This window comes from Rhinoderma darwinii, chromosome 1, assembly GCF_050947455.1.
Source record: "Rhinoderma darwinii isolate aRhiDar2 chromosome 1, aRhiDar2.hap1, whole genome shotgun sequence".
Classification (NCBI taxonomy): domain Eukaryota; kingdom Metazoa; phylum Chordata; class Amphibia; order Anura; family Rhinodermatidae; genus Rhinoderma; species Rhinoderma darwinii.
The window spans coordinates 482,128,007-482,140,892 of record NC_134687.1 but is presented as its reverse complement, the minus strand read 5'-3'; the positions used below and the strand labels follow the sequence as shown (position 1 = coordinate 482,140,892).

The 12,886-nt window shown below is 47.0% G+C and overlaps 1 protein-coding gene across 3 annotated transcripts in view; it reads right to left on the bottom strand.

Annotated features, from left to right (window-relative positions):
• The window catches only part of RAD9B (RAD9 checkpoint clamp component B), a 255,599-nt gene that overhangs the window by 58,852 nt on the left and 183,861 nt on the right, over positions 1-12,886 (bottom strand). For 2 of the 3 annotated variants that reach the window (XM_075834607.1, XM_075834587.1), the window contains 2 exons: positions 3,117-3,181; positions 1,794-1,907 (listed from right to left, as the gene is read on the bottom strand). In XM_075834607.1, coding sequence (XP_075690722.1) covers positions 1,794-1,907; positions 3,117-3,181 — 179 coding nt within the window. The remainder of the gene's footprint in view (positions 1-1,793; positions 1,908-3,116; positions 3,182-12,886) is intronic. The other variant, XM_075834597.1, reaches the window with a different exon arrangement.

Below are 12,886 nucleotides of genomic sequence, written 5' to 3'. Positions count from 1 at the left end.
CGACTGTGAAGGATCAGTGGCGTGTGCCGCTGATCCTTTATAGCCGCCAATGAGCTGTTTTGAAGGAACAGCGGCGAGCACCCCTGCTCTGTCGAGCAGCGGTGAGCACCGCTGCTCCATCAAGCGCCCCCCCACACACAAACCCCCCCTCACACATGCACACACATTAACACACACACACACACACACACACCCACACACACAACTTACCTGCATGTTTGGAGGGGTTGCGTCTTTGGGGGGGCGCTCGACGGAGCAGCGGTGCTCGCCGCTGATCCTTAAAAACAGCTGATAAGCAGCCGTGAAAGATAAGCGGCACTCGTGTGCCGCTGATCCTTCATAGCCGCCAATCAGCTGTTTTGAAGGAACAGCGGCGAGCACCGCTGCTCTGTCGAGCGTCTCCCCCCCACACAAACCCCCCAAACATGCAACCACGCCACACACAGATACCCACACACAAACACACACACAAACACGTACACGCCTTACCTGCAGCCGGTCTTCTCCAAAATGGCGCTGGCTTTCACCCTAGAAACCAGCTTCTATGCTGGGTCACTCTGAACTGCGCATGCCGTGTGGCATCCGTGTAAGGTGCACGTCTGCGTATTTTTATGTGCGTATGTCATCTGTATGTCACGCATTTTTTACGTCAGCAAAAAAAACTGAAGGAGGTGATAAACACGCAGTGTGTCCGCTGCGTGAAACTTACTGCATGTCCTATTCTTGTGCATTTTTTGCGCATCACGCACCCATTCAAGTCAATGGGTGCGCAAAAATCACGGACAGCACACAGACGTCATCAGTATGCTGTCCGCGATTCACGAAACAGTTGCTAAAGAAATAATGAGAAAAAGAAAACCACCTCCTTCAGTTTTTTTGCTGAACTAAGTGAGAAGCTCCATTGACTTTTATGCCTGGAGATTATTTCTCAGTGAGTGCAGTGTTTCTGAACAATTATAGATTGTAACAGCCAAGTATAGGGGGGGAAAGAGGTGTCTCATAAGAGGAGAAAGGGCCATTTTTATTTAGCAAGATATATTACAAAGTTTATTATCTTATACTATTGAGTAAAATAAATAGTTTTTTTTTTTATTAAGACATTTTTCTACAGACTACATAAGCTAAACTTCTTATTGCAGTGTGGAAAATACATGTCCCCATTTAGAAAAAAAAAAAATGAAAAATGTGATATATTCTAAACTAAGTAACTATAATCAATCCTATAAATCTTGTGTGCAATATTTTTTGCAGGAAATTAAATGACCACATATTGTAATTCACAAAAATAAACGCCATGATGCACGTGTAAAAAATGTGGTAAACATGCCTTCTCATACCAATATTAAGGGTATGTGCACACGCTTACTAAAAAACGTCTGAAAACACGGAGCTGATTTCAAGGGAAAACAGCTCCTGATTTTCAGCCGGATTTTTTTGCAACTCGCGTTTTTCGCTGCATTTTTTACGGCTGTTTTTGGAGCTGATTTTCTATAGAGTCAATTAAAAACGTCTCCAAAAACAGCTTAAGAAGTGACATGCACTTTTTTTCTGCGGGCGTTTTTGAATGGGCAGATGTTTGGAGGCGTTCTGCTTTCGATTTTTCGGCCATTTACGCCCCTAAGAACATCCGAAAACAAGCTGTGTGAACATACCCTAATAGTATCTGTAGGGTGTATGAGCATCAGAAACGTTGTAAAGACCACTGTTGTGAGGGGGAGCAGGATCATGGCATGTAACAAAAGGATTTCTATCTGGTATATCTATATAAAGACAGATAATTACTTAAGACTCACTCAAGGACTGTGTCATGCGATTCTTGAGGAGAAGATGAATCCTCCACTTCTTCTAATGTTGCCAAAACAAAGTTTGCTTCAAATACCATTTCATCTATGCTAAATATTATTGGTCTAAATGATAAATAGTTATGTCATTAATGGTCTTGACACAATAAACAGATATCTTACACTGATCAGAAAAGCTGAGATTACTATTTAGCACAAACATTTAAAGTGTAGCTAAACGTTTGACAAACTTCTGACATGTCATAGAGAGACCCCCACCAATTGCTAGAACGAAGCAGCTGAAGTGCTCGTGTGTGCGCTCAGCTGCTTCATGTCTGTTCGGCTATTTCCAGAAATAAATGTATCTGTGTACGGACTCAATAGAAAGTCTATGTGTCCGTACACCGATATATCGGCTTTCCGGAAAAAGCCGAACAGACACGAAGCATCTGAGTGCTCACACGAGCACTTCAGCTGCTTTGTTCTAGAGATTAGTGGGGGTCTCAGTGCTCTGACCTCCACCAATCCAAACTTCTGACATGTCTCTATGACATCCGCAGAAAAAAAAGTGGGACATATAATAAGATTAAAAACACAAAAAAATGGCCATACTCAAAAATTGGGCAGGTATAATCCCAACAGGATGCAGCCAGGTCAAAAATGTTGCTGAAGGAAAGTGCACAGGTGTCTTTAAATAATAATAGCCACTATTGGCTATTATTATTTAAACACACCTGTGCACTTTCCTTCAGCAGCATTTTTGACCTGGCTGCGTCCTGTTGGGATTATACCTGCCCAATTTGTGAGTATGGCCATTTTTTGTGTTTTTTTTAATGTCTCTATGACATGTCAGAAGTTTGTCAAACGTTTAGGGTATGTGCACACGATAGCAGGCATTTACGTCTGAAAAGACAGACTGTTTTCAGGAGAAAACAGCTGCCTCGTTTCAGACGTAAATGCTCCTCCTCGCATTTTGCGAGGCTTCTCTGACAGCCGTAAATTTTGAGCTGTGCTTCATTGAGTTCAATGAAGAACGGCTCAAATTACGTCTGAAAGTAGTGTCCTGCACTTCTTTTGACGAGGCTGTATTTTTACGCGTCATCGTTTGACAGCTGTCAAACGACGACGCGTAAATGACAGGTCGTCTGCACAGTACGTCGGCAAACCCATTCAAATGAATGGGCAGATGTTTGCCGACGTATTGTAGCCCTATTTTCAGACGTAAAACGAGGCATAATACGCCTCGTTTACGTCTGAAAATAGGTCGTGTGAACCCAGCCTAAGCTACACTTTAAAATAAAGTTTATTAAGACATTTTGTGGAAAAAAAACCTACTGTCCTGGTTTGCCGAAATGAATTGTAATGACTGCACTAGTCGCCTCTGCAAATGACAAGAAGCCCTATTAAAAAACAGTATAAAAAAAATTTGATATTACACAATGATTATTTAAAGCATAGCTTCAGATTTTACTCTTGTTAATAAGAATATAAAATGTTTGAACACACCCTACTTTACTTCTACTTATATTTTACTATATCATGTTACATGATCTTTTCTCCATATCCAAAGCTAAATTCAGATTTGTGCTGTTGTCTTATTGCTAGAGTTCAGTGCATTGTGGGAACTCATAAAAGAGCAGGGGCTATAAATGGCAGAAAACCATATCTGAGTCAGTCTTGTCAAAGAATTAGGCCTCATGCACACGACTGTAGCCATGTGCACGGTCGTGATTTTCGGGTCGGCCGGCCACGGAGTGACAGCCTCGAGCCGCCCGCAAATCGCGGGCCGTGCACATGGCCGTGGCCATTATTTTCAATGAGCCCGGAACGCAGAACACGGCCGTAATAAGACTTGTCCGTTCTTTCTGCGGTGCGGGCTCCTGGGCCATGCACGGACCGTGAAAACCAAGGTCTTGTGCATGGCCCCATAGGACACCATCATATTTTTGCGGCCGCAATTCACCCTGCAAATCTGCAGGTGAATTGCGTCCCTATTCATTTCAATGGGCCCATGCACACAAACATGGTTTCCACGGTCAGTGCATGGTCCAGAAGCCTGGACCGCAAAAAGAACGGCTCATAAAAATGAATGCACGTGGCCATGTGCACGGCCTGCGATTTGCGGGCGGCCCGCGGGTGAAACTCCGCGGCCGTCTGACCCAAAAATCATGGCCGTGCACATGGCTAAGGTCGTGTGCATAGGGCCTAAAGGACATTTTGACAGTACATTTAAAAACAGTAGTATGTGCAGCTGACCAGTAAATGCACCAATGCACAGGACATTGAGTGCACTGGCAAAAAAACTGATATCCACAAAACCCAAAGACATATAGAATTACAGATAGCCGGCTCTCTGGACGTTCTATATTGTGTGACAAAGTTTGGACATAGACCTTGCTTGTAGTATACTTAATATTAATGCAGGCACACTATAATATGGTAATGTATCACAATAAAAACAAACTCAATAGAGCTTCCTCTGGCAGTATCTAGATGCAGTTAGTGTCCACATAAATATATCAGTCTCTCCAGTGGCGTAGATAGCAGGGGGGCGGTGGCCCTGGGCCCACTGTGACTGCCCCTGCCGCTGCCCCTGCCATGACCGCCGCGGCCACGCCACACAGTGCCACACCGTCCATAAGGCGAGCTGAGCTTCTCACCTCAGGCGGCGGCCTGCTGCCTTTCTGAGGGGGTGGCGGCACGAATAAAATCAGCCACCGCCACCCCCTCCTGCACTAATTGTGCCTGCATCTATAGGATGTAGATACAATTACATGCATAAGTGCTGAATGGCCAGGTGCGTTCCGTGCCCGATCATTCAGAGCCTTACAATGACGCTGATTTGCAGGGCATAATGACTTGTCCCGCCAATCAGCGCCTTTCAACAACGCAAGTGGCACGATGACGTCATCGCACCGCTTACGTCGTTCAGCCAGCAGCAGACCTGCTCAGAAGAGAGAGGGCCTGCATTGACACAGGATGGCGCGGGGACGGGATCAAGGTGAGTATGTAAAGTTGTTTCTTTTTACTTAGAAGTGTGAGTGGCATTATCTACGGGGGGAGCTCTACGTGGGGCACAATCTATGGGGAGGCTATGTAGTGTCCATGGCCATGGGCCATCGGGTTTACTCACCCCCTGACGCCCGCAGCCATGGATCCGTGAGCGCTGGTCCCCATCTCCTTCCTAGGAGACGCCAGCGCTCACTTCCGCTCTGGTCTGCTGTGTCCCGTAGGGTGCGCGCGCACGCTCGTGCACGCTCGTGCCCGGCCTTAAATGGCCAGCGCGCACACAAAGGAAATAGTCATCATCATCAACTGCCATGATTTCCTGGTCTATAATAAGGCCCCAGGCCTTCTGATCCTTGCCTGAGCGTTGTTCGTTTTTCCCAGTCTGTCTTGCAAATGGTCCCTTAGTGTTTCATATTCCAGTTGTTACCCGTGCCCTGTTACCTGTTCCTGTATCCCGTGCTGTTTTCTTGTTCCTGTGCATACTAGTTGGAGTCGTGTCTACCGCACCTACTGATGCCTTGCAACGTCCTGTGTCATCTGCCACGTCCTGAGGGATTCGTCACGTCTGGAGCAGCCTGCGGCACCTGTTGCCATCCATCACGTCCTGTGTCATCTGCCACGTCTGGAGGGATTCGCCACGTCTGGCGTAATCTGCGGCACCTGCTGTCATCCGCCACATCTGGCGTTACTTGCTGCACCCACCTCCATCCGTGCCAGAGCTGCGGCCATTGTCTGGACTATCCAGGTACCCTTGTGCGGGACTTTGCATTCTGGGGTTCCTGTTGTTTGGCCAGCTGCCTCCCTGCTGCGGCGGAGCGGCCTAGTGGGTCCACATACCCACAAACCGTGACAGGCTATATGTGGGACACTATCTACAGGGGGGCTATATGTAGGGCACTATCTACAGGGGGGCTATACGTGGGGCACTATATACAGGGGGTGCTATATGTGGGGCACTATCTACAGGGTGGCTATATGTGGGGCACTAACTACAGGGGGGCTACATGTGGGGCAATATATACAGGGGGCAGTATATGTGGGGCACTATATACAGGGGGGCTATATGTGGGGCGCTATCTACAGGGGCGCTATATGTGGGGCCCTATATACATCGGTCAGTATATGTGGGGCACTATATACAGGGGGGCAATATGTGGGGCACTATCTACAGGGGGGCTATATGTAGAGCGCTATCTACAGGGGGGGCTATATGTAGAGCGCTATCTACAGGGGGGCTATATGTGGGACACTATCTCTACAGGGGGCTGTATGTGGGTATTATCTACAAGGGGATGGGGGGCACTATCTACAGGGGGCTCTATGGGGCGCTATCTACAGGGGACTCTATAGGGGCACTATCTACAGGGGGCTCTAATGGGCACTATCTACAGGGAGTACTGTGTGGGTGTGGGACACAGTGTATGGTGCTATTATAATCAGGGACACAGTGTATGGTACTATTATAAGTAGAGGTGCAGTGTATGGCGCTATTATATTTAGGGGTGTAGTGTGTGGCACCATGAGAATTTTATCTTCGTCTATAGGTGCAGAAATGTTTGAAAAGTGAGAAGCTGAAGACATCTGAGCAGCAAACTGCAGAAATGGGCTATGGCCGGGAGAAGTCATCATAGAGGTCTGTACCGGATCGAGAAGAAAAGAGAAAAAGAACAACTAGAACCTGAAAGGACGTCACCGGTGAGACACTTAATGTAAATATTTATTCTGCCTTTAATCAGTACTCTAGTCACTGTATGATCTGCAGCGAGATGACGGGTGGTATGAATTTTTTTTTTGGGAAACAGCAACTCTCAGCATATCCTCACCATTGTTCGGGCCACGCTGGGAGTTGTAGTTTTACGCCGTAAAAGCCTATACAGCAGGGGTTGCATTAAATTTAGCTGTATTTGTGGTGGTGTTATAGTTATGTCCTGAGCTTTGTTCTGGTGCTGTATATATGTACTGAGCTTTGCTCTGGTGCTGTATTTATGTACTGAGTTTGGTTCTGGTGCTGTATTTATGTACTAAGTTTGGTTCTGGTGTTGGATATATGTATGAGCTTTGTTCTGGTGCTGTATTTATGTACTGACATTGGTTCTGGAGCTATAGATATGTACTGAGATTTGTTCTGGTGCTGTATTTATGTACTGAGCTTGGTTCTGTTGCTGTATTTATGTACTGAACTTTGTTCTGGTGCTGTATTTATGTACTGAGCTTGGTTCTTGTGTTGTATATATGTACTGAGCTTGGTTCCTGGGGCTGTATATATGTACTGAGCTTGGTTCTGGTGTTGTATACATGTACTGAGCTTGGGTCTGGTATTGTATATATGTACTGAGCTTGGTTCTGGGGCTGTATATATGTATTGAGCTTGGTTCTTTTGCCTTATATATGTACAAGTTTGGTTCTGATGCTGTAATTATGTAGTGAGCTTGGTTCTGGTGCTGTATATACATACTGAGCTTGGTTCTGGTGTTGTATATATGTACTGAGGTTGGGTCTGGTGTTATATATAGGTACTGAGCTTGGTTCTGGTAATGTATATATGTCAGAGCTTGGTTCTGGAGCTGTAATTATACAGGATATATTTATAATAACAAAATTGCAGGGCAGATGGAATTGTTTTCAATTCATTGCATATTTAATGGGAACCTGTCAGGTAGTTTTAACCCCTTGAACAGCCACCATGCAATAATACATGACCTGACAATATTTCAAAACATTCCCCTGTATGTTTTTTTCAGATGCAGCAAAATCTATAAAATCAACTTTTAGAATGGCGCACACTATATGCTAATTACTCATTAAAGGGTCATGAGGCAGTGCCGCTATCCTGAAGAGTCACATAGTCGTGCCTCCAAACCCACCTTTCCATGCTTGATTGACATCCCCCTGGCTGTTATACATCACTAGCAGCCTCCTCCAAGTTTCTCAGATGCCCCATTGCCTTGTACTACTTGGGTATGCACCGTGCAGCAAGGTGTACTCTGCCCGGCTGAACGTGCATGCCAGTACAAGGCAACGGCGTATCTGCAAGAGTTGGAGGAGGATGCTAGTGATGTAGAACAGCCAGGGGGATGTCAATCAAAATCTGGGGGGTGCCATTTCAATTTTTGTCTCAGGCAGCAGAAAAGCTAGAATCGGCCCTGACGCCACAATACTCTTCAATCGCACGCTAGGCACGTCTGCTAGAGCAGAGCACACCTCTAACACTGCCCGCCAGAGAGGAGCAGAAGAAGCCTGCGTGTTAGAAGACAGGGTGAGCAAGCACCCCACCTCAATAATGAATGGATACAGGGATGATGGAGTTTGTATACAGGGATAATGACTGATATATACAGGGATGATGGGGGTTAATGCAGGGATGATGGCTGGACTACCTATCATTCCTGCATATAACCCCCATCATCCCTGAATATACCAGCCATTATTCCTGTATTTAAACCCCATCATCCCTGCATATACCAGCCAGGCACGGTATGGCTGATGTAATATATTGATGTAATATATTGAAGCTGGAACACTTCTTTAATATAGATTAAAACCACTTCCTGACCAGGCCCATTTTTACGTTTTAGCCATGTGCCAATTTAAAAGCACATTTTTGTTCTTTTATTATTTTTCCAACCTACAGTACATGTATTTGGTCTTGTTTTTCTCAGAACATATTGGGCTTCCATATTGTGTAAAAAAAAATAATAGATATATTTTACTTTTTTTTTTAAATATGGAAGGAAAAATTGAAAAAATAAGTTGAAAAAAATGTGAATGTGTGATTTTAGGTGCTTTTTTTTTTTTTTTTTTTTTTACATCTGGTGCATGCCACTGGGTAGACACACCTGAATACATATTTGGCAACTTCTGCCGACTTCAACAATACCAAATATTATTATTTTTTATTATATTATAATTTCTTACACGCTGGGTGCAAGGTGGCGCTTACAATGAATGTTGCACAAAGTAGCTTTTAGAGAAAAAAATTCCAAAGCTGGTTCGCTGACACCATACGACCATTACAGATGTTGTGACATTCCCAGTCCACAAAAACTGATGGCCTATCCTCAGGATAGGCCATCAATATCTGATCGGTTAGGGTCCAACACTCGGCACCTCCGTTGATCGGCTGTTTGGAAGGGGCCACAGTGCTCGTACGAACGCTGCTTCCCCTCCACTTCCTTTACTGCTCACTGTAAAGGATCTGCCAGGCACAGCGGGGTTAACTCCCAGAACTAATCAGTCAGCACCTGAGAATACATCCCTGAGACTGACTCCTGCTTCCACCATTCAGGCTGGCAGGCTTAGGAGTGGGAGAGCCTATCGTAACCTGGCCAGACTCAGCTAGCTCCCGCCCTCGGTCTATTTAAGCCTGCACTTCCTGTCCCTCGGTGCTTGTTATTGCTTGTGTTTCCCTCCTTGTGGTTTCCTGGCCCAGCTACAGCTCCTGCTATTTTTGATCCTGCTCCATACAGACCCTGGCTTACCGACTACTCTTCTGCTTTTCGTTTTGTACCTCGCACACTCCTGGCTTGACTCGGCTCGTTCACCACTCTGGTTGCTCACGGTGTTGCCGTGGGCAACGGCCCCTTTTCCTTGCTTGTGTTCCTTGTATGTTTGTCGTGTTTGTCGTTCACTTACTGAGCGCAGGGACCGCCGCCCAGTTGTACCCCGTCGCCTAGGGCAGGTCGTTGCAAGTAGGCAGGGACAGAGTGGCGGGTAGATTAGGGCTCACTTGTCCGTCTCCCTACCCCCTGCCATTACATAATAACAAGCCCATACCTAGTCTACCCCTGGTCGCTGACACCACTATGGATCCCTCCCACAGGGTCCCACAGGGTCTCTCCCTACAGGTCCAGGCCCTGGCTCAGAGGGTCAACCAGCCTGATGCTACCCTGGTAGTTCCCCTCACCGCACCTCTTGAACCCCACCTCAAGTTGCCCGACCGGTTCTCAGGGGACCGGAGGGCTTTTCTCTCCTTTCGGGAGAGTTGTAGGCTTTACTTTCGTTTAAAGCCTCATTCCTCAGGTTCTGAGAGCCAGCGGGTGGGTATAATTATGTCCCGGCTCCAGGAAGGGCCCCAAGAGTGGGCCTTCTCCTTGGCTCCTGACGCCCCTGAACTTTCCTCCGTTGATTGTTTCTTTTCTGCTCTCGGACTTATTTATGACGAGACTGACAGGACTGCCTTTGCCGAGAGTCAGCTGGTGACCTTAAGTCAGGGTAAGAGACCTGTTGAGGAGTATTGCTCTGACTTTCGGAAGTGGTGCGTAGCTTCTCAGTGGAATGACCCTGCCTTAAGGTGCCAGTTTAGGTTGGGTCTGTCGAATGCCCTGAAAGACCTGCTAGTTAGCTATCCCTCTTCTGACTCCCTAGACCAGGTTATGGCTTTAGCGATACGACTTGACCGACGTCTCAGGGAACGACAATGTGAACGTTTATGTGTTTTCTCCTCCGACTCCCCCATGATGCCTCCCGAAGCTCCGTTGCTTCGTTCCTCCCCGAAAGATTCAGAGATACCTAAGCAACTCGGGGCCTCCGTGTCCCCCCAACAACGTAGAGAATTCCGCAGGAAGAATGGTCTCTGCTTCTACTGTGGGGACGACAAGCATGAAGTGAACAACTGTCCTAAGCGTAAGGTTGCAGCCAGAGAACTTCCGCGTCTAAGTGATCATCGGGGAGGTCACTTGGGCGCACAGGTATTTCCAGTAAATATGAACCGTACTAAGATCTTGCTTCCCTTTCAGGTCTCTTTTGGTGGTAGGTCTGCTACCGGCAGTGCCTTCGTGGATTCAGGGTCCTCTACTAATATCATGTCTGTGGAATTTGCTATGTCCCTTGCTATGCCTCTTATTGATTTGCCTAAACCTGTCCCGGTAGTGGGTATCGACGCCACTCCTCTTGCTAATGGTTATTTTACACAGCATACCCCTGTTTTTGAACTCCTTGTTGGCTCCATGCATTTGGAGCAATGCTCTGTACCGTTGATGCAGGGATTATCGTACGATTTGGTTCTAGGTCTTCCCTGGTTGCAGTTGCATAATCCTACGTTTGACTGGAATACTGGGGAGCTAACCAAATGGGGTAATGAATGTTGTACGTCATGTTTTTCTGTTAATTCTATTTCTCCCCCTAAGGAGGCGAATACGCTACCCGAGTTTGTTCAGGACTTCGCTGATGTTTTCTCTAGGGAGGCCTCCGAAGTGTTACCTCCTCATACAGAATACGATTGCGCTATCGAATTGGTACCAGGAGCTAAGCTTCCTAAGGGTAGGATATTTAATCTTTCTTGTCCCGAACGTGAAGCTATGAGAGTGTATATCCAGGAATCCCTGGCCAAGGGTTACATTCGTCCCTCTTCTTCTCCGGTAGGTGCTGGCTTCTTCTTCGTGGGGAAGAAGGATGGTGGTCTTAGGCCATGCATTGACTACCGTGGCCTGAATAAGGTCACGGTAAGGAACCAGTATCCCCTTCCTTTGATTCCTGATCTCTTTAATCAGTTTCAGGGGGCCCAATGGTTTTCTAAATTGGATCTACGGGGGGCGTATAACCTTATTCGCATCAAAGAGGGGGATGAGTGGAAGACTGCGTTTAACACGCCCGAAGGCCATTTCGAATACCTCGTCATGCCCTTTGGGTTGTGTAATGCCCCTGCGGTCTTCCAGAATTTCATAAATGAGATTTTGAGAAATTACCTGGGGATTTTTCTGGTAGTGTACCTTGATGACATACTGGTGTTTTCCAAGGACTGGTCCTCCCACGTGGAGCATGTCAGGAAGGTGCTCCAGGTCCTTCGGGAAAATAAACTGTTTGCCAAAACCGAAAAATGTGTGTTTGGGGTACAGGAGATTCCATTTTTGGGTCAAATCCTCACTCCTCATGAATTCCGCATGGACCCCGCCAAGGTTCAGGCTGTGGCGGAATGGGTCCAACCTGCCTCCCTGAAGGCGTTACAGTGTTTTTTGGGGTTCGCTAATTATTACAGGAGATTTATTGCTAACTTCTCGGTCATCGCTAAGCCCCTTACGGACCTCACTCGCAAAGGTGCACCTCACTCGCAAAGGTGCTGATCTCCTCCACTGGCCTCCTGAGGCTGTCCAGGCTTTTGAGGTCCTTAAGAAGTGCTTTGTCTCGGCCCCGGTGCTGGTTCAGCCCAACCAAATGGAGCCATTTATCGTGGAAGTTGACGCATCTGAGGTGGGAGTGGGGGCTGTCTTGTCCCAGGGTACCAGGTCCCTCACCCATCTCCGCCCCTGTGCCTACTTCTCCAGGAAGTTTTCGCCAACTGAGAGTAACTATGATATTGGCAACCGCGAACTCTTAGCCATTAAATGGGCATTTGAAGAGTGGCGCCACTTCCTGGAGGGGGCTAGGCACCAGGTACCGGTCCTTACTGACCACAAGAATCTGGTTTTCCTAGAATCTGCCCGGAGGCTAAACCCGAGACAAGCTCGATGGGCGTTATTTTTTACCAGATTCAATTTTTTGGTTACCTATAGGGCTGGGTCTAAAAATATTAAGGCTGATGCACTGTCGCGTAGCTTCATGGCCAGCCCTCCTTCGGAGGAAGATCCTGCTTGTATTTTGCCTCCAGGTATAATCATTTCCTCGATCGATTCTGATTTAGTCTCTGAAATTGCTACTGATCAAGGTGCAGCTCCCGGGAACCTTCCTGAGAACAAGCTGTTTGTTCCCCTGCAATTCCGGCTAAGGGTACTTAGGGAAAATCATGACTCCGCACTATCTGGCCATCCAGGCATCCTGGGTACCAAACACCTCATTACCAGAAATTATTGGTGGCCTGGGTTGCCTAAAGACGTTAAGGCCTACGTTGCCGCTTGTGAGGTTTGTGCTAGGTCCAAGACTCACAGGTCCCGACCAGCGGGCTTACTGCGTTCGTTGCCCATTCCCCAGAGACCTTGGACACATATCTCCATGGATTTTATCACCGATTTGCCTCCATCCCAAGGCAAGTCGGTGGTGTGGGTGGTGGTGGACTGCTTCAGTAAGATGTGCCACTTTGTGCCCCTCAAGAAACTACCCAACGCCAAAACGTTGGCTACCTTGTTTGTCAAACACATCCTGCGTCTCCCTGTCAATATTGTTTC